The sequence below is a fragment of the Orycteropus afer genome, unplaced genomic scaffold, assembly GCF_000298275.1.
Source record: "Orycteropus afer afer isolate SDZICR_OR568_19922 unplaced genomic scaffold, OryAfe1.0 scaffold00020, whole genome shotgun sequence".
Classification (NCBI taxonomy): Eukaryota; Metazoa; Chordata; class Mammalia; order Tubulidentata; family Orycteropodidae; genus Orycteropus; species Orycteropus afer.
The window spans coordinates 12,312,462-12,330,774 of NW_006921607.1; the positions used below are offsets into that span (position 1 = coordinate 12,312,462).

General features: G+C 45.2%; 1 protein-coding gene across 1 annotated transcript in view; it reads left to right on the forward strand.

The window, feature by feature from the left end:
• EPB41L1 (erythrocyte membrane protein band 4.1 like 1) overlaps positions 1–13,934 on the forward strand; it is a 52,200-nt gene extending 38,266 nt beyond the window's left edge. The window contains exons 15-21 of the mRNA XM_042783605.1: positions 1,923–2,027; positions 3,754–3,834; positions 8,578–8,664; positions 9,538–9,621; positions 11,660–11,740; positions 12,079–12,195; positions 13,920–13,934. Of these exons, the coding sequence (XP_042639539.1) occupies positions 1,923–2,027; positions 3,754–3,834; positions 8,578–8,664; positions 9,538–9,621; positions 11,660–11,740; positions 12,079–12,195; positions 13,920–13,934 (570 nt within the window). The remainder of the gene's footprint in view (positions 1–1,922; positions 2,028–3,753; positions 3,835–8,577; positions 8,665–9,537; positions 9,622–11,659; positions 11,741–12,078; positions 12,196–13,919) is intronic.
• Positions 13,935–18,313: the final 4,379 nt, after the last annotated feature.

Here is an 18,313-nt window from a genome sequence, read left to right on the forward strand (position 1 = left end):
GGTGCCATCGGGTTGGCTCCAACTCATAGTGACCCTACGTACAACAAAACAAAACAGTGCCCGGTCATCCAGTAATGTATCAGACAGTGTTTCACTGCTATTCATAAGGTTTTCAGTGGCCAGTTTTCTCAGAAGTGGAAGGCCTCATCCTTCTACAATGGATGACCCTGCAGGTATTTGAAATACCAGTGTCATAGCCTTCAGTGTCACAGCAGCACACTAGCCACCACAGTGAGACAGACTGGCAGACAAGTGGTGGAAAGTGCATTAGAAAAGAAAGTTCAGAAATTAATTACCATAGAGTTTTAGCCTTGTAGGTATATTGACACATGTAAGCTAGGCTTACAGAAAATGTTTTTGTTGCTATAACTAACTGCGGGGATATTTTTATTGAAAAAAAATAATTTCTGATGAAACATGGCACAAAAATTTCATAGACAGTAATTTTGGTGGCACTCCCTCTGACAGTGTGGCCCGTACCCCCCTAGTGACACAAGTGCTCTTTCTCCCTTTTTCTGCCTGTGAATGTGTCATGTTCCAGGGTGCAATTCAGATGTCAGTTCTGTAGCACAAGCTTTCCTGGCCACCCTGTACAGAAGTCATCCTCCCCTACCCCTTTAATGCCTCTGCTTTGGCATTATCTGAAGCAGTCAGGTTGTCAGCTGATAGGTCAGCTCTCTTGCCAGGTAGGAGCTCCTCTAAGCCACTTGGTTTGAGGCCTGGCAAACCTCAGGCACTTAGAAGACAACTAATTGAAAGAATCAGTAGATCTTAGGGTTATAACCATGTGTATGAAGCCCCCATCCCCACCTCAACTGCCGCACCCACCAGATGACTGACTAGGCTTTCATTCATTTATTCATTCAACTCAGATATGTTGATGCCTGTAGCACATATAGCCACCTAGGCTTAATGGAGGCCTCAGAAGAAACTGATCATTCCCCTTAAACATCTAGAGGAGATTGGAAACTGGTAGCTTCGAGCCAGATCTGGGCAGCAGATGTGTTTTCTTTGACCCTGATTTAAAAATCAGGACATTGAATATAAAATGTAGAATTTTGTTTTATTATTTTCAAAATTGTATTTATTTTGTTATTGAGACTATACACAGCAAAACATACACCAATACGACCATTTCTACACATACAATCGAGTAACATTGATGACATTCTCTGAGTTGTGCAACCGTTCCCATCCTCCTTCTCTGAGTTGTTTGTCCCCCATTTACATAAACTCACTGACCTCTAAGGTTCCTATCTAACCTTTCCAGGTGCTGTTGTCAGTTTGATCCCATATAGATCTTAAAAGAACACAATGTTCAAGGCAGACATAAAATCCAGATTTTTTTTTTAATATCATTAAACAATCAGAACCTGCACTACTGAATGGCAACAGTTAGCCCAGTCTGAATGGAACGAGACGTGTTCTTTGTTCCCCTTGATCCTCAACAAGTCCAACTCACTCCTTTACATCGGCCTGGCCCCTGCAGGCATCCAGGTGTGCGGCTCCTCTCCTAGAGAACAAATCAAAGAAGCAATGGGAAGGTGGAGGCATAGCCATTGAAGTCATTCAGGATGCAGTGACGTTAGTGTGGGGCCTGGCACAGAGTATATTAATTGTCTACCAGAAATGCTCCTTTAATGGTAGCCTAAAAAAATAGCATGTAGCCACTATGAGGTGGTGTGGTGTGGAGTCATGTGGCAGGGCTGTCTGAGTGCTGGTGGTGGTTCTGGCTTTCCTGTTGGGTTGTTAGTCTGTGACTTTACACCATGCCTCTTTTGTTCTGACTCACATACCCTTCTGGAGACTTTGGCCAGCTGTACTGGTAGGAGGTAACCGGCTGACACTATGCCACAATTGCTTGTAACCAGGAATCATGCCAGAGCTTGAGTTATGGAATGTTCTCCCTCATCTCCCTACAGCCAGTGAAAACAGAAACTATGACTGTCAGCAGCTTGGCCATCAGGAAGAAGATCGAGCCAGAGGCTGTGCTGCAGACCAGAGTCACCGCTGTGGATACCACCCAGGTAATCCGTGCCTTCCCATGTACCCTGAGCACAAGTATTGGGTGTTTAAGAGCAGGGTCCCACTGTTATGGCCAAGCTCTTTGACCAGGCTTTCCTGCCTTAGCTCCTCTGGAGCCCACATTTGAACCTTGATACTCTTCTGAACTCCGTATTCTTCCTGGGTTCTCAGTGGTCCTGGGTTCTTGTCCTGGGCAGACCACTCTTAAAGCCTTTATTTCTCCATCTATAAAATGGGAATGATCTGTCTCCCCCTTTCTCCTGGCAGCATTGAGAGCTCTAGTGGATTAGGATAGCAAATGTCTGATGACTTAAAAGAGCCAGAGAGGTTTCTTGAGGTATCCCAGGGGCTTCTTTGGAAGGGAAGAGAGAGTGATCCTCAGTCCAGTTTTAGTCAAAACAACTCACCTTGGATAATTTTATATGCATGGGAGTTTCAGATTGGCAAAATAAACAAATTGAAAGCCATATATCATTTGTCTTAACAAGAAGAAGCAGACTTAGCGCACTAGAGAAAGCAGTCATGAGTAGACACAGATGCATTATTTACAGTACATTTCCTAAGTTCCTTCTGTGATTTTTAAACTTTGAAAATTGAGATTGTGGGTCTGATAGATGCCCTCTTGGTTCTTCCTGGCCAGAACAGCTCTAGTGCTGGGGGCTTTCTTGCCCTGGAGCCTAGACTTTGTCTCAAGACCTGAAGTAAAAAAACAACCACAATGTGAACAATTGTGTCCTTTCCTGACTTTTTTTTCCACTTTTATAACACATAGGGGCTTTATGAGGTCGTCTGGTCAAGACTCTTGAGTCCTGATGGGCTGTATAATTACTGGCAAGATGCTTCCCCTCTCTGGCCTGTTTGATTTAATATCATATGTTAGTGTTTGTTTTGTTTTGTTTTTTAATACAGAAAAATACAAAGGCAAAAACTAGAAATGTGGCTCTAAATCCCACACCCCAGGATCGTTATTGAAATCAAAACAAAATAAAAATATTCACAGTTAGAAAATTCAAGCAGAACAAAATTAAAATTTTCTTATGATTCCTACCATAAAAAAGTTTATGTATCAGCCAACATACACACACACACACACACACACACACACACACACACCTGAATCTCTATGTATGTAACAGTTTCATACAAAAGAGAGCATATTCTTTGGTGCTTTGCTTTTTTTTTTTTCTTTTTTAAATCATTAGAGATCATTCCTATTGGAGGCTGTACTCATTGCCCATCTGTTGCTGTCGAGTCAGTTTCCACTCATAGCAAGCCTATAGGACAGAGTAGAACTGCCCCATGGGGCATCCGAGGCTTTAATCTTTATCGAAGCAGACTGCTACATCTTTCTCCTACTATATACCTCCTTTATTCTTTTCTGTCCCACTTAGGAGGCAAGTCTTCATTTCTTTAGTCCATCTGCCATTTGTAGACCTTGTGGTGGTTTTTGGTTTTTGCAGTTAATGATCAGTGCTGCAGTGAACTTCCTTGTTCACAGTGGATTTTTCAGTTTGTATCCAAAGAGTAAATTCCTAGCAGTGGGAATGCTAGTCGAAGGATTGTTGTTGTTGTTGTTGTTAGTTGCTGTTGAGTCCATTCTGACTCATGGCAACCCCATGTGTACAGAGTAGAGCTGCTGTCTGTAACTGAGAATGTCATGAGCCTGCACATGCCTGCAGGGTGGATCCGGCTCTCCCTACCTCTAATAACACCTCCTCTGGCCTGCAGGTTGATGGGAGTACCCCAGGGGTGAAGGATTTCACAACAACTACCCCCTCCATCACCACAGAGACCATATCAACCACCATGGTAAGTAGGACCCAGGAGGCCTCCCTCTCTGACCAGCCCCTCTACCTCCAAAACAGCCAGATAATAAGCTAACTTTGCTCCAGAGCTTCAGGGAGTCCTCATCTGCCCTTGCTGCACCAGGCCTGGGACATACAGTCAAATTCTTACTGTATGGTATATTAGTTGCCCCAGAAAATACAGTCAGACCTCAGTTTTCCAAATGGCATCGTGTGGGAGGTAGAATCCCTGAATCTCTGGACCATCTCAGCCATGGAAGGGAGTGAAAGGAGGGATTGTATTATTTGATTATTTGTAACAGTGGGGACTATGCTGGTCAATCTCACTATGTGTCTGAAGGAGAGACTGAAGACCCTCCTGAGGACCCACCCTGGCGGCAGTGCATTTTCTCTTATGTCTCAGGCCACTTCCTCACCTTGGTCAGTAGATGGCGTTCAGTGATCCTAAATTGGAAATTCAGGATTTGGGACCAAATCCCAAAGAGCCTAATGGTTCTGCTACCTGTTTGCTGTCTGACCCATAAAGAAAGGCCCTTTTCCTATTCTGGCCTCTGGTTTCCTCATCTGTAAAATGGGAAAATCCCCATCCTGCCTGGTTCACAGGTTCTTGTGAGACTCCATTGAGATAAGTGCATTTGATGATGAAACAGAACGGAGTGGTGTTTGGCACATATGCCATGGTGCCAGGCAGTGTGCTGAGGACTGTGATGGCACTGTCTCGTTGAATCCTCAGTATCCGGATTGAGTCCTCAACTATGAGGTGGATGCTTGTTTCTCTACCCTTTACAGATGAGGAAACGGAGATTCAGAGAGGCAAAGTGACCTCCCCAAGGTCACACAGCTGATTAAGTGGTAGAGCCAAGTGAAACCCAGGCAGTGACTCCTGAAGCCCCCCTCTCAACCTCAGCCACTTTGCCTTACTCCTTTGTTCTAATCATTGTGAATGTCAGTTGGGGAGGCTGGACTGAGGCTAAGGCTAGAGAAGTTCTGGAAGTTGTTTTCAAATGTTTTCCCTGCCAAACCCCTGATACATGCATAGGAGGAGAATGTTATCAATTTAGACTACCCAGCTAGGTTCTGAATAAACACAGATTTTAAAACAAATAAGCCCTAACCCATCACCAACTTGCACACTTTCCTGGGTTACTGCGTTCCACCTCTCCCTTCACCACATGGCATCAGGATACTTATAGGGCTAAGCTTAAATTCATTCTTCTGATGAATTGGCAGTTTGTGTCACTCATTGGCTCATCCATCCATCATCCATTCATTTGTTCCAAAAACATTTATTAGTCTCTACTATCTGCCTGATATGGGGATACAGAGTTGAAGAAAATATACTGCCTGTCAGAATTCACTCATTGAAAATATAACCACAAGCACCGTTAATGTGCTGCACCTTTGAGTTCAGGTCCTGGGCACACAGTGGTGAACAAGGCCCAGCTCTTCTACTTCCTGGCTGGATGACCTGGGGCGAGTTACCTGAACCTCTCCAAGCCTCAGTTTTTCCTTCTGTAAAAGGAAGGCAGAGGGGGATAATAGCATCTACCTCAAAGGGCTGATGTAAGGATGAACTAAGATAGTCTATGCCAAGCCCTTATTTAGCACAATGCCTGGCATATAGTAGGTAGTCTCTGAGTATGAGCTGCTGTTACTTTTTTCCTGCTTTCAGAAACTTAACAGTGTAGTAACGCTATCCTAGGGTGCACAGGGAGGATCAGTATGGGGAGAAGAACTGGAAAAGGCTTTCCCTAGGCAGTGGTATTTGAGCTGTGCTTGGAGGATAGACTAAGGTACAACTATGGGAGAAGGCAATCGAGGAGTGAGAACAGCAGGTGCAAAGGCAAGAATGGGAAGGATATAGCATGTTATGGGAGAGGCAATTGGTCGGTCACTAAATTGAGATGTCAAATGTGTGCAGGAGGAACAGGGAGAGAAGAGGCCGGGAAAGAATGCTGGGGCCAAAGCTTGAAGGGCCTGATACATCATGTAAGAAGTTAAAACTTCATCCTGGAGACAATGGAGAATCACTGAAATATTTTAAGTAGAGGCATGATGTGACGATCAAATATGTGTTTCTGTGTTTTAGAAAGATTTACTCTAGCAGCATGTGTGGAGCATATGGGCTAGAACAAAAATCCCTTTCCCCGCTCCCTGCCTGTCTCCCTCCCTCCTTCCTTCCACAAATATTTATTGAACACCCACGATGTGTGAAGTACTATGTCAGGCACTGTGAATCCAGCATCGAAGAAGACAGAGTTTCTCAGCTCTGGGGCCCACACGCCCAAAGGGAGAGACAGAGGAGGCAGGGTCCCTGGCTGGGGCAGGGCTAGAGTGTGAGGGGGTGACTGCAGAGAAGGGGACAGAAGTAAGAAATGCCTGGAGGGAGGAAAGTACAGGATCTGATCCTTGATAGAATATTCACGTGATGAAAGGGAAGACAGGCTAGTGACGCATTCACTAGTCTAGTGGTGTTCGAAGTGTGGTCCTGGCAATCTGTTAGAAATACATTCTCAGGCTCCATCGCACACCAACTGAACCAAATACTCTGGCCTGCAACCTAGCAAGCCCTCTAGTTTGAGAACTAATGATCTACACAGCACTAGTGGAGGAGAGGCAGGTTTGGTGACAGGTATGGGTCAGGGGCAGGAGGAAGCAGAGAATTCCATTTTGCATTTGTTGGGTCTGCGGTCCCTGTGAGACATTTCTACAATGCACCTAGTTTTGAAAGTCTGTTGTTGTTGTTGTTGTTGTTATGTGCTGTCGTCGAGTTGGACCTGACTCATAGCAACCCCTCCTTGGGTTGCCGAGGCAGTATCACTACGGAAGTAGATTGCCCAACCGTCCTTCTGAGGAGTGGCTGGTGGGTTTGAACCGCCAGCCTTCTGGTTAGCAGTCAAGTGCCTCAGGCACTATGCTACCAGTTGTTGTTGTTGTTGTTGTTATGTGCCGTCAAGTCAAACCTGACTCATAGCGACCCCTCCTTGGGTTTCCGAGGCAGTATCACTACAGAAGTAGGATTGCCCAACCTTCCTTCCGAGGAGTGGCTGGTGGGTTTGAACCGCCAGCCGTCTGGTTAGCAGGCAAGTGTCTTAGCCACTATGCTACCAGAGCTCCTTTAAAAGTCTGAGGTTCAAGAAAAATATGGGCTACAGATAAAGAGCTAGGAGACATTGACACTGATGAGGCAGCGGAAGCCCTTGTGTGGCTAACGTGGCCCAGAGAGAGGGTGGCAAGTGAGGAGAGTCCTGGGAATGAAGGGAAAGGGTCCAGAGTGGAGGTGGCAGGTTCTCCTTGGCCAGGAAGAGGAACCACTCCTTGAGGCAGGAGACAGGGCTGGCTGAAGATCCAGGAGGGGCAGAGAAGAACAAATGGGGTCTCATCTTGAATGGCCTGTTCCCCATTAGTGGCCTTTGTTTTCAGAGTGAAGGTGGAAAAAGGGATCAGTGAGAGCATAAGAAGGTTTAAGGGAGAATGGCCTGGAGTGACAATAGAACCCAAAGGGGCCATGGGCTATTTCCTAAGCTGGGAGAAAGGAACCATTGAGCCTGGAAGACTGCCCTTTTAAGGCCTGCCACTGAGCCCCATTCTGGGACTCCAGGTAGGCCTGAGGAAGTACCGTGTGGATGGATTACCAAATTGTCTGCTCATTGACAGTCTCAAGCTAGAGGCAAGTATGGGAGATAGGCAGGGGCAAGGCATAGGGTCTCTGTGCTCACCAATCCCTGAGCAAACAGAGGTCCAATCTACTCCATGCACTGGGGTTCAACTCACAGAGGAGCTGCAGAACAAACACAGGTCCCCTGGACAGACAAGGCTGAGCCCTGGCATGGTACAGAAAGTGGGAGATAGAAGCAGGCAGCCAGGCCCCTTGCCAGAGATAGGACAATAAGTTCATGGACAATTCCAAGGCTATCAAGCCAGATCCTAGAAAGGCTGAACCCAGCAGCTGGAATCCAAGATAGGACCAGGTTCAACAGTATGCATTTAGAGGACAGAGAGGTGTGGCAGAAAGAGTATATAGGACTTGGAGTCTGATAAACATGGATTTAAATTTTGGCTCTATCACTAACTCACTGGTGGATATAGACAAGCCACTTACATTCTCTGGCCCTCCAGGTCTCATCTGTAAAACAGGAATATTAGAAAACTGTTCCCTAGCATTGTTATGAGGGTTAAATGAGATAACATCTTCAGCATAGTGCCTAGCAAGTAGAAAGGACTTAGAAAACAGTAACTACTATTATATTATTAATAGCCAGCCTATACTCCTCCATTCATCCTGCAGATTTTGGTTTACAAAGCCTATTCTCCTCCCTTAGCCTCATAAGGACTCCATGGAAGGTAGGACAGGGCAAGGAGGTCCCTTTTTACAGGTGAACCCATGAGGCCCATAGAGAGAAAGTGGCTATGCCCCAAGTCACATGGCTAGAATGTGGCAGAACCAAGAAGAGAACCTGAATGTCTCAGCTCCTATGTTAGTGTTTCCAGAGAGCACTACAGTGTCTTGTTCACCACAGTGTCCCTAACACCAGGCACTCAGTAAATGGTGACTGAATGTGTGTGAGTATGTGAGTGAGCAGTTGAGTGAATGAATGAGAGACTGAACTGAATGATGCCTTTAGACTCTGCTTCTTATGTTACAACTCAACCATGCGGCTGTGAGAGCCACAAGGCCACCTGCTCCAGCCATCCCGGGGACCCGCTCACCTCAAACCTGGAGATTTGAGCGCTATTGTTTCCCCAGGAGAACAGTCTCAAGTCCGGGAAGGGGGCAGCTGCCATGATCCCAGGCCCACAGACGGTGGCCACGGAAATCCGTTCTCTTTCTCCGGTAAGTGGGCAGGGCTAGCTTAGGCTAGGGGACTCAGTGCTGATGGCCTGCTGCCAGTGCAACGTCGAGCCCCAAAGGCTGCCCTTTTAAGGGAGGTGCCAAGAAGCTGAATCATTGTCAGATGCCCATAGGGGCTCCCTAGTACACACCAGAGTCTTGTCTCACCAGCTGCTCTCCACAACAGCCCTTGCCTGCTCTCTCTCTCTCTATCTCTCTCTCGCATACACACACACACTCACACACACACACACACACACACAGTGAAACCAGACATTGACAGTGTGAGGGTGAAATGGCCCTTCACCATGTCACCTGTGAGAGCTCTTTTGCATCTGCTTCCCTTACTGACCTCACTGTTCAGGAAGAGCAGTAGACAGGTTGTCCAGAGGGTTGGATTCTGGACCTGACTGTGTTAGTGGCCATTCCTGTGACCCTGAGCATGTCAGCGCATGTTCTCTTTGAGCTCTCGCATTCTGCAAGTCTCTTATTCTCATCATCTAGCCCTGGAGAGAGTGTATTCCTGGCTCTGACGGGATAGGGGATCAGGAGGACTCTGTTTCCACCGTAGATCCCTCTGTTAGTTCTTCTAAGATTCTAGGATTTTTAATCCTAAAGGATTCGAATTCTGAGCCTACAATGACCTCAGGTTGTAGGAATCTTAGATTCCAGGGTTTGAGAATTTTATGGGTGTAGGATTCTAAAGATTCCAGTATTCTTGAATTCTTAGACTCAGTGATCCAAGCATCTTGGCTTCCAAATGTCACCTTCTTAGGGCCCATCCTCTTCCCTTGGTTTACTCCACCTCAGCCCCACCCCTTCAGAGTCCAATGTCCTTACCTGACACCCGGGGTGGGGGGTGGTTATATTCTGCAGATCATCGGGAAAGATGTCCTCACCAGCTCCTACGGCGCCACCGCGGAAACCCTCTCAACCTCTACCACCACCCATGTTACCAAAGTGAGTAGCGGCAGGGGCACCATACACTCCCGCCTGACTGCAGGGCTTGGGGAGGTCACTTTCGTTGCTCTGCTTCTTTTGGCTTCATCTATCTGTAAAGCAAACAAAAGATTATTTTATTTATTTTTTTACCAGTTTCTTGAGTGCCGTGTGCTTTGTTCTGTGCTACATGTTGTCCTAGGCATGGACTCCACCCTTACAGCATTTACAGCTGAGAGGGAGGGCAATGATGAGAGCATCACTTTTGAAGTAATTGTGGACCATGCGTTTGTGCTTTAGAGACCTTAAGTACTAGAAGAACTTAAAAGGGGCAAGGTAAAAAGAGTATGGGAGCTTTAGAAAAGTCAGTAAATATCTCCTGGGGAAAAATGGGGTATGAGCAGCATCCTGGAAAACCAAGGAGGACTTGTGAGGGAGGAGGAGACAGATACAGGTGTTCTAAGCAAAGCAGAAGACAGGAGTAGAAACTGTGTGTATTTATTTGTTCATTCAGTGAGTAAATGGTAGTGAGTATCAACTTTATGCCAGACTCTGCCTTAGGAGCTGCTGGAGGTGGCTGGAAGCAATGCATGTTTGTGGGGAACAGGAGGAACAAAGGAAGAAGAAACATGGAGAGGATGTAACAGTGGGCAGTTAGGTTGGATTTGGGGCAAGGGAAATGGATCTACAGACAAATAAGACAGTTACCAGAACACATTTGATTATGAAGGCTCTGAGTCTGAGAGAAATTGGGAAGCTGTTAATCAAGTGCAACTGGGGCGTGTCCCAGTGAAAACAGATTTAAGGAACTAAGATTGGGTCCACCAGAATGGGTGGTAGATAGGAGAAAGGAGGAAAAGTTGAAAACTCAGGCCTAGAGCTGATGGCCTGGGTCAGGGTAGGAATCAGAGTGGAGGAAGGACAGGAAGGACTAAAGAAGGGGGGCATTTCTGGGAGCATCTACGGTGATCCAGCCAATCAAGACAAAGGGCTGAGAGACAGATGGCTGACGTATCCACGACTGGTGACCAGGAGGAAGTCAAGAGGGTGCCCAGGCCAGGGATGGAGATCTGGACAAGAGAGGTCAGGAAGCCAGGTTGAGCTGGAGGTTCTGAAGAGCCATCCAAATGGAGAATTCTAGTAGACAACACTGGCCCTTGGTGCACACATGCTGTCCTGGTCCCTGCCTGCTCCTGTGTAGGACTCTGCATCTCTTTACATTCCCACCCTCACCAAAAGCATTCGTGAGCAATGGTGACTTCACTGAAGGTTTTATGGGAAGGTTTTACAACACAGCCCCCATAGCACACAGCTCAGTTAACTCTTCTCAAAGTTCCTCTTGGCCCTGCCAACTGGGGCCCCTTTTCTTTCTGTCTGCTCATTAAAGCCCCCCTGCAAAGTTGCCTCCTGACTCTAGCTTGGATCTCCACCGTCCTTTGATATGGTTATATCCCCTCTTCTTCTAAACTTGCACCCAAACTCAACCCCTTGGAGAGATAGCAGAGGTTTTAAGTAATGAAAATTTCTCTTGTAGTAGTGTTTGGAATCATTTAAGGTAGAACCTTGTCACCATTCACATTTCATTCATGTGTTCATTCAACAAATCTGCATTCAACACCTGCCCTGGTCAGAGTGGACAGGGGAATGGGAGAGGGGAGCATATAGAGATTAGCAAAACACAGACCCTGCCCTAGTGAGGTGAGCCAGGCCTTATACATAAATAAGGACAAGGCAGAGAGGCCCAGAACGGTGAAAGATACAAACTTGGTGTTCACGGAGTCCCGAGGCAGGAAAGTGGAATCATTGTCAGCCAGTATCAGGGAGACAGCATTTGAGCCGGGCTTAGAAAACCTAGATGGGACAATTTAGCAGTTGGAGGAGTGGTGACATCCAGACAAGCTCTGCTCCCAAAACCAGAAAAGGAAAAACTGAGGAAGCCAGGAGAGAAAGTAATGGCTGGTTCTCAGACTTGCCCTTGAGAGACATTTGGATAGATCCCCTGTCACGGCTACTGCCCCATCAGAACCCAAGAGTGACCTCACCTCCCTCATCCCTGCAGACTGTGAAAGGAGGGTTTTCTGAGACAAGGATCGAGAAGCGAATCATCATTACTGGAGATGAAGATGTCGATCAGGACCAGGTATGGGGACAGGGAATGTTATCCCCAGTGGTACTACCAAGTCCCCAATCTCTCTCATACTGGATTACCCATGAATGGCTGCTGTTAGGGCAAAGAAAGTGTGTTTCCTGCTGTTCCTGCCCTCACAAGGAGCCCTCAAGGAAGGGGCATTGAATAAGAGCCAGAAGGAGCCAGACATACTAAGCTCTAGTCTCTCTCTTTAACTCTGTTTAACTACTGCTCCTCCCTAGGCCTCAGTTTCCCCAGCTTGCACTAAGGGGCTTGGGTTAGTTGGTCTCCAAGGTCTGTCCCATATCTGACACTTCATGGTTTCTCACTTTGCTTTGCTTTTCCACCAGGCTCTGGCTTTAGCCATCAAGGAGGCCAAACTACAGCATCCTGACATGCTGGTAACCAAAGCTGTGGTATACAGAGAAACAGACCCATCCCCAGAGGAGAGGGACAAGAAGCCACAGGTAAAGCTTATGAGAAGGTCAGCAGCCATGAGAGGGAGGAGAGAACAGTGGCAAATCTTCTGAAGGTCATTTCCATCTGAGAACCCAGCAGGTGGTTTGGTCCCTATCTCAGGTTTGACACCTCCCTCCCCACCTCCTAGCTGGTAGCTCAAAGGAGTGAGGTAGCTCCTCCAGATAGGAAAAGTTGGAGTGGGGAGGGGAAGAAAGACTGGTTCCTCAGCTTCTTGGGGATATCAGTCCCCAACCCAGAAAAGGGAGTCCAGATATGGTTAAGAAAAGAGAGGGTTGGTAGTGGATGCTGAGGTAGTACAGATAAAGGCAAGCTTGACATCATTGGTCAAGCCTACAAGTCAAGAGAAGTCCTACCAGCCCCAGTGCCACATAGTCCTGTCCCTGAGTCTCTGTCTCCATCATAGGTCACTGGATGTTACTGGAGAGACAGGATGACCAAAGTTCTTGGTCCTGTCTATTTTGCAGGATTACAAACCTTTGACCTCTCAGGCCTCCTGATGCCAGAATCTTAGGGGCCTTGATATTTTTCTATTTCTTTGTGGGCCATGAAGGTCATGGTGAACAAGAGTGATGAGATGGTGGCAGTATATAGGGCTTTACAGTGTGAATTTGGGAACAGCTTCTTCTAATCCTCTGGAAATTTGCTGAATTCTGTATCAGACCTAGAACAAAAAAATCTCACATTATGGTGAGTGAAAGAGCCAGACACAAAAGAGGACACTATTTGATTCCATTCATATGAAGTTCAAGTATGCAAGAAACTAATCAACATAGATAGAAGGCAGAACAGTGTTTACTTCCAGGGTATAATATTGATAGAGGAAGAGCCCAGGGGAACCTTCTTAGGTGCTAAAAATGTTCTGTATCTTGATCGGGGTGGTGCTTTTATGAGCATACACTGAGCCATACACTTAGATGTTCACATGTTATTCCACAATGAAAAACAAAATCCTTTTCAAAGACTCCCTACAAACAGAAGATCTTTATTCTACCCTCTTCCCTGAATGGAAACTAAGGTTTTCTAGAACAATACAAGAATGTTTCTTTGTCTTCCTTTGATTACCACCCTTAATGTCAGAAGAAAAAGGATTGAAATGTTTTCCTACCACTTTGAAAGGCTGCTGAGCCCTGGTCTAGACCAGCGCTGTCCAGTGGAACTTTCTGTGATGATGGAAGTGTTCTCTCTGTGGTATCCAATATGGGAGCCACTGGCCACATGTTGCTATTGAGCACTTGGAATTTGGCTGACCTGAGCTGAGATGTGCTTTAAGGGTAAAAACACATGCTGGATTTTAAAGATTTAACACGAAAAAAAAAAAGTGTGAACTATCTCATTAATAATTTTTATGTTGATTACAATGTGAAATGAGAATGTTTTAGATATATTGGGTTAATTAAATGTATTATTAAAATTAATTTCACCTGCTTCTTTTCACACTTTGAATGTAGCTACTAGAAAATTTTAAATTCTGTATGTGGCTCACATTCTCTTTTTTAAAATAATATTTTCTTGTGTTTTTGGTGAAAGTTTACATAGTAAGTTAGTTTCCCATTGCTCTCACATTCTATTTCTATTGGACAGTGCTGGTCAAGAAGAAATGTAAGCTGGCCATGGGTGAAGCCTCCCTTCCAGCCTATTTCAGGTTTTTGTTTAAATGATTGTCACTCTTGTCCTCTCAGTTGTCCTGCTGTTCTTGCTTTTTCTCTCCCAGATCTCAGTGTGGTAGAGTGTAGGACATTTGCCAAGCTGGCCCTGGACTGGCTCCATCACCTATATTTGTTTAAAAATACAGATCCTACAGAACTATCTCCATAAAGTCTGAATAAGTAGGTCTGGGCCAGAGCCTGGGAATCTCTGTTGCTTTGGAATCTTGACTTATACCTCGATCTTTAGGAAAATTTATGTACAGTTTAATGTAGGAACAAACCACTGATGCAATGAATTTTGAACTGGGAATCCAGAGACCTGGCTTTAATCTCAGCCATTCCCCTGACTTAGTATGTGATCATGGGTTTCTTCCCTTGTGGGAGCTGAATTTCTTCCTTTACAAAATGAAGAGATGGAGCGTCTTTCGGTTACAATCGCCTGGCTGTTAATGTGCTTCCCTGGAGAATCTGTTGTGTGTTTCTCAAATATCTTCTCTATTCCCTAACTCACTCCTCTTCTTCCTTCCCAAGGCGTTCACAGCCAGTCCTCCAGGCTCCGCCCCCCCATTTTCCCTGGCCATTCAGTGCTCTCATCACAGCCTCCACATGCTGCCCACCCCACCATCATGCAGTCTTTCACTTCTGCCCACCTCATGGCTCACTTTACTGTCTCATTTCCTCCTCCTCACTCCTCAATTAGTTCTTTCTTTGATGCCATTCTCCACGCACCACCATGTACCCTATCTCTCTCTTTTGGATCCTTCTGTAAAGGTCACCTTGTTTATGTTGCCCTGGAGAGGCAGAAGTTTCTCCCTTGCCTTTTCTGCCCACACACCTTATTGTTAGTTACCACCAAGTAGAAACTACTTCTGACTGTTAGCATAGTCAACCCCAAACCAAACCTGTTAACATCGAGTCAACCCCAACTCATAATGACCCGATAGGACAGAGTAGAACCGCCTCATAGGGTCTCCAAGGCTGTAATCTTTATGGAACCCAACTGCCACATCTTTGTCCTTTATGGAACCCAACTGTAGAATGGCTGGTGGGTTTGAACCACCAACTTTTGGTTAGCAGCCAAGTGCTTAGTCACTGAGCCACCAGGGCTCCTTGTTAACATAGTCAGACCTCATTAATTCTAGGGGTGGGGGAAATGTCCTCTCTGAATTAGAAAATTTTTAAAGAAATTTTTAGGTGTATTAATGGTGTTATGGGTTTTAAAAATTTAAGATGAAATACTATATATATAAAAAAATTACCATTTTAAAATATATATTTTGGTGGCATTAATTACATTCAAATGGTATGCATTCATCACCACTGTGTATTTCCAAAACTTTTTCATTACGCCAAAAAAATGGGATAATAAGCATTAAACAGGAACTCCCCATTCTCCCTCTCTTCAGCTCCTGGCAAACACTAATCTACTTTCCGTCTCTATAGATTTCCTTATTATGGACATTCAGTATAGATGGAATTACACAATATGTGTCTGGCTTCTTTCACTCAGCATAATTGTTTTTTAGGTTCACCCATGTAGTAGCATAAATCAGTACTTCATTAGAAAGCTCCTTTTTAAAGTACTTTTTGGTAACCCAAGGAGCAACTCTATAGTCCTCCAGACCTGAATGCAAATCTCAGCCCTGCCCTACATTAACTGTGTGACCTTGACCTCGTTATTAAACTGTATCAGACTGTGTTTCTTCATCAGCCAAAAGGCAATAATTATCATGATAATAACAACAATTGCTGCTATGTATGGGATGCTTACTGTTCCAGGCACTGTGCTATGTTACAGATATAAATACTATTATCTCTTCATTTTATTACTCTTCCTTACTTCACAAATTAGCAAACTAAGTCTCATAGACATTAGGAGATTTGCCTAAAGTCTTGGAGCTGGAGAAGTGATGGACTGATTAGAAATTCAAACCTTACCTGTTTGACTCCCACCTGTGCTATGGTCTGTCTTAACCTCCTTACCACACTGACTTTTCATAGTATCTTTCTCATATGAATACTAAAGTTATACATAGAAGGCAGTTAGCACAGTGCCTGGCACACAGTAAGTGCTCAATAAAAGTTAATTATGACTATTATTACTACTAACTAGAAGTTGTTGTTGTTGTTGTTATGTGCTGTCAAGTCGGACCCGGCTCATAGCGACCCTTCCTTGGGTTTCCGAGGCAGTATCACTACGGAAGTAGATTGCCCCATCTTACTTCCGAGGAGTGGCTGGTGGGTTTGAACTGCCAGCCTTCTGGTTAGCAGTCAAGTGTCTTAGGCACTATGCTACCAGAGCTCCTTCTAACTAGAAGTAGGCTAACAAAATGCTATACTTGGGGCCCTGCTGTAATAAGCTGAGAATAATAAATTTTTAATTCCAAACCAAACCAAACTCACTGCTGTCAGGTGGAATCTGACTCATAGCGACCCCTCCTTGGGTTTCTGAGGCAGTATCACTATGGAAGTAGATTGCCCAACCTTCCTTCTGAGGAGTGTCTGGTGGGTTTGAACCACCAGCCTTCTGGTTAGCAGTCAAATGCCTTAGGTACTACGCCACCAGACATTGCCTATTTATTTATTTTTATTGTAGTTTGGGTGAAAGTTCACACAGCAGAATAGCTTTCCACTCAACAGTTTATAAACAGTTTGTTTTATCACATTAGTTGCAATCCCCTCAATGTAACAAAACTCTTCTCACTTCTTCTCTGGGTTCCTCATTCCCTTTTGTCCTCATTTCCTACCCCTCCAGCCTTCTCAACCTTGTTTTTGGGCAAATGCTGCCCTTTTGGTCTCTTATAGTTGATTGAACTGAGGAGTACATTCCTAGCTGATGTTATTACTCACTTTGTAGACCTGGCTATTGTTTGGCTGAAAGTTGATCCCGGGGGGTTGGTTCAGTTCCAGGATTGAAGGGTGTCTAAGGGCCACAGATTCAGGGGTTCTACCTGTCTCTACCAAAACCCAAACCAAACCCAGTGCCATTGAGTTGAATCCAACTCATAGCGACCCCTCTTTGGGTTTCTGAGGCAGTATCACTATGGCAGTAGACTGCCCAACCTTCCTTCCAAGGAGTGGCTGATGGGTTTGAACCGCCAGCCTTCTGGTTAGCAGTCAAATGCCTTAGGTGCTACGCCACCAGAGCACCCAGTAAATTTTTTTTTTCTCATGGTTTTGAGTTTTTTTCTACTTTTTTTTCTCTTCCCAGTATGTCTAGGATCTTCTATTGTGATCCCAAGCAAAGGAGTCAGTAGTGGTCGCCGGGCACCGTCTAGTTCTCTTGGTCTCAAGCTAGTGGAGGCTGTGCTTTGCATGGTCCATTAGTCTTTTGGACTAATTGTTTCCTTGAGTCTTTGACTTTCTTTACTCTTCTTTGCTCCAGACCGGGAAAGAAAAATAGTTGCATCTTAGATAGCAGCTCCCAAGCTTTTAAGACTCCAGTCATAGTCATTTCTCATCACCAAAGTAGATTGTAGAACATTGTTTCAGCTAGCTCCCAAGACTGTGGTCCCAAGACTCATTCCTCAAGGTGTTTGGTTGTGGCTCAGAGCTAGACATTGTTTAGATGCCCCTTGTGCTTCTGCAGTGTCCATGGGCTTTTGAAGACATCCCACATACCAGACTCATGTTTACACCGATTTCTACGGCAGGTACTTCACTAATCGATGGGCAGACTTAGACTGTGACCTGCCACTGTAAGGGGAAAAAAAAAATCCTCGATTAAGAAGTAGTAGGATTGAGTACAAAGAACATACCTAGATTTTAGAACCAGAAACACATTGTGAGCTGTGTGCTCAGAGGAGTCTCTCTGGGCCTCAGTTTCCTCATCTATAAAATGGAGCTGCTGTAATAATTAAACAAGATAATATATGTGACCTAATGGAGTGGTATCTTGCATACAGAGGTTTCTTAGCATCCTTGTCCCTCTGAGGTTTTGCTATGTTTAAAGATTGATAAGAGCCCTGAGAAAGTCAGACCATAAATGTCCCCCACCAGCCTAGGGCACAAGATTCTTTTTCCACATGGGTATCCATCCTCCTTTGCTTAATCTTCCACTTGACTCTTGGCTTGTCCTTCCTGAACGCCTCCCCCTTGAAGTTCTTGCTGAGAGGATGCGGTGGGGGATGATGGTGGCTGGAAAGCATGCCTGTGTCACACAGAACCTTTTCGTTCCCTGCAACCTCACAGGCCAGACGTATGGTTTCTCCTCTGTCATCTCCCATTGGCTGGCCTCCTTTAGAGAGGACTGGCTCCCAAACACTGCCAGCAAGTGGGTAATACCTAGCTCATCTTCTTAAAGCTTCCTTACTTTCAAAAATTTCATTAAGTGAGGGGGCAAAAAATTGGCCTGTTCTAAAGTAGGAGATTTGGTTTCTAGTATTGGTTCTGCTACCAACTTGCTCTCTGTCAAATAAGCCAAGAAAGATTCCTTTTCTTTGACTCCATTAGCCCTTGA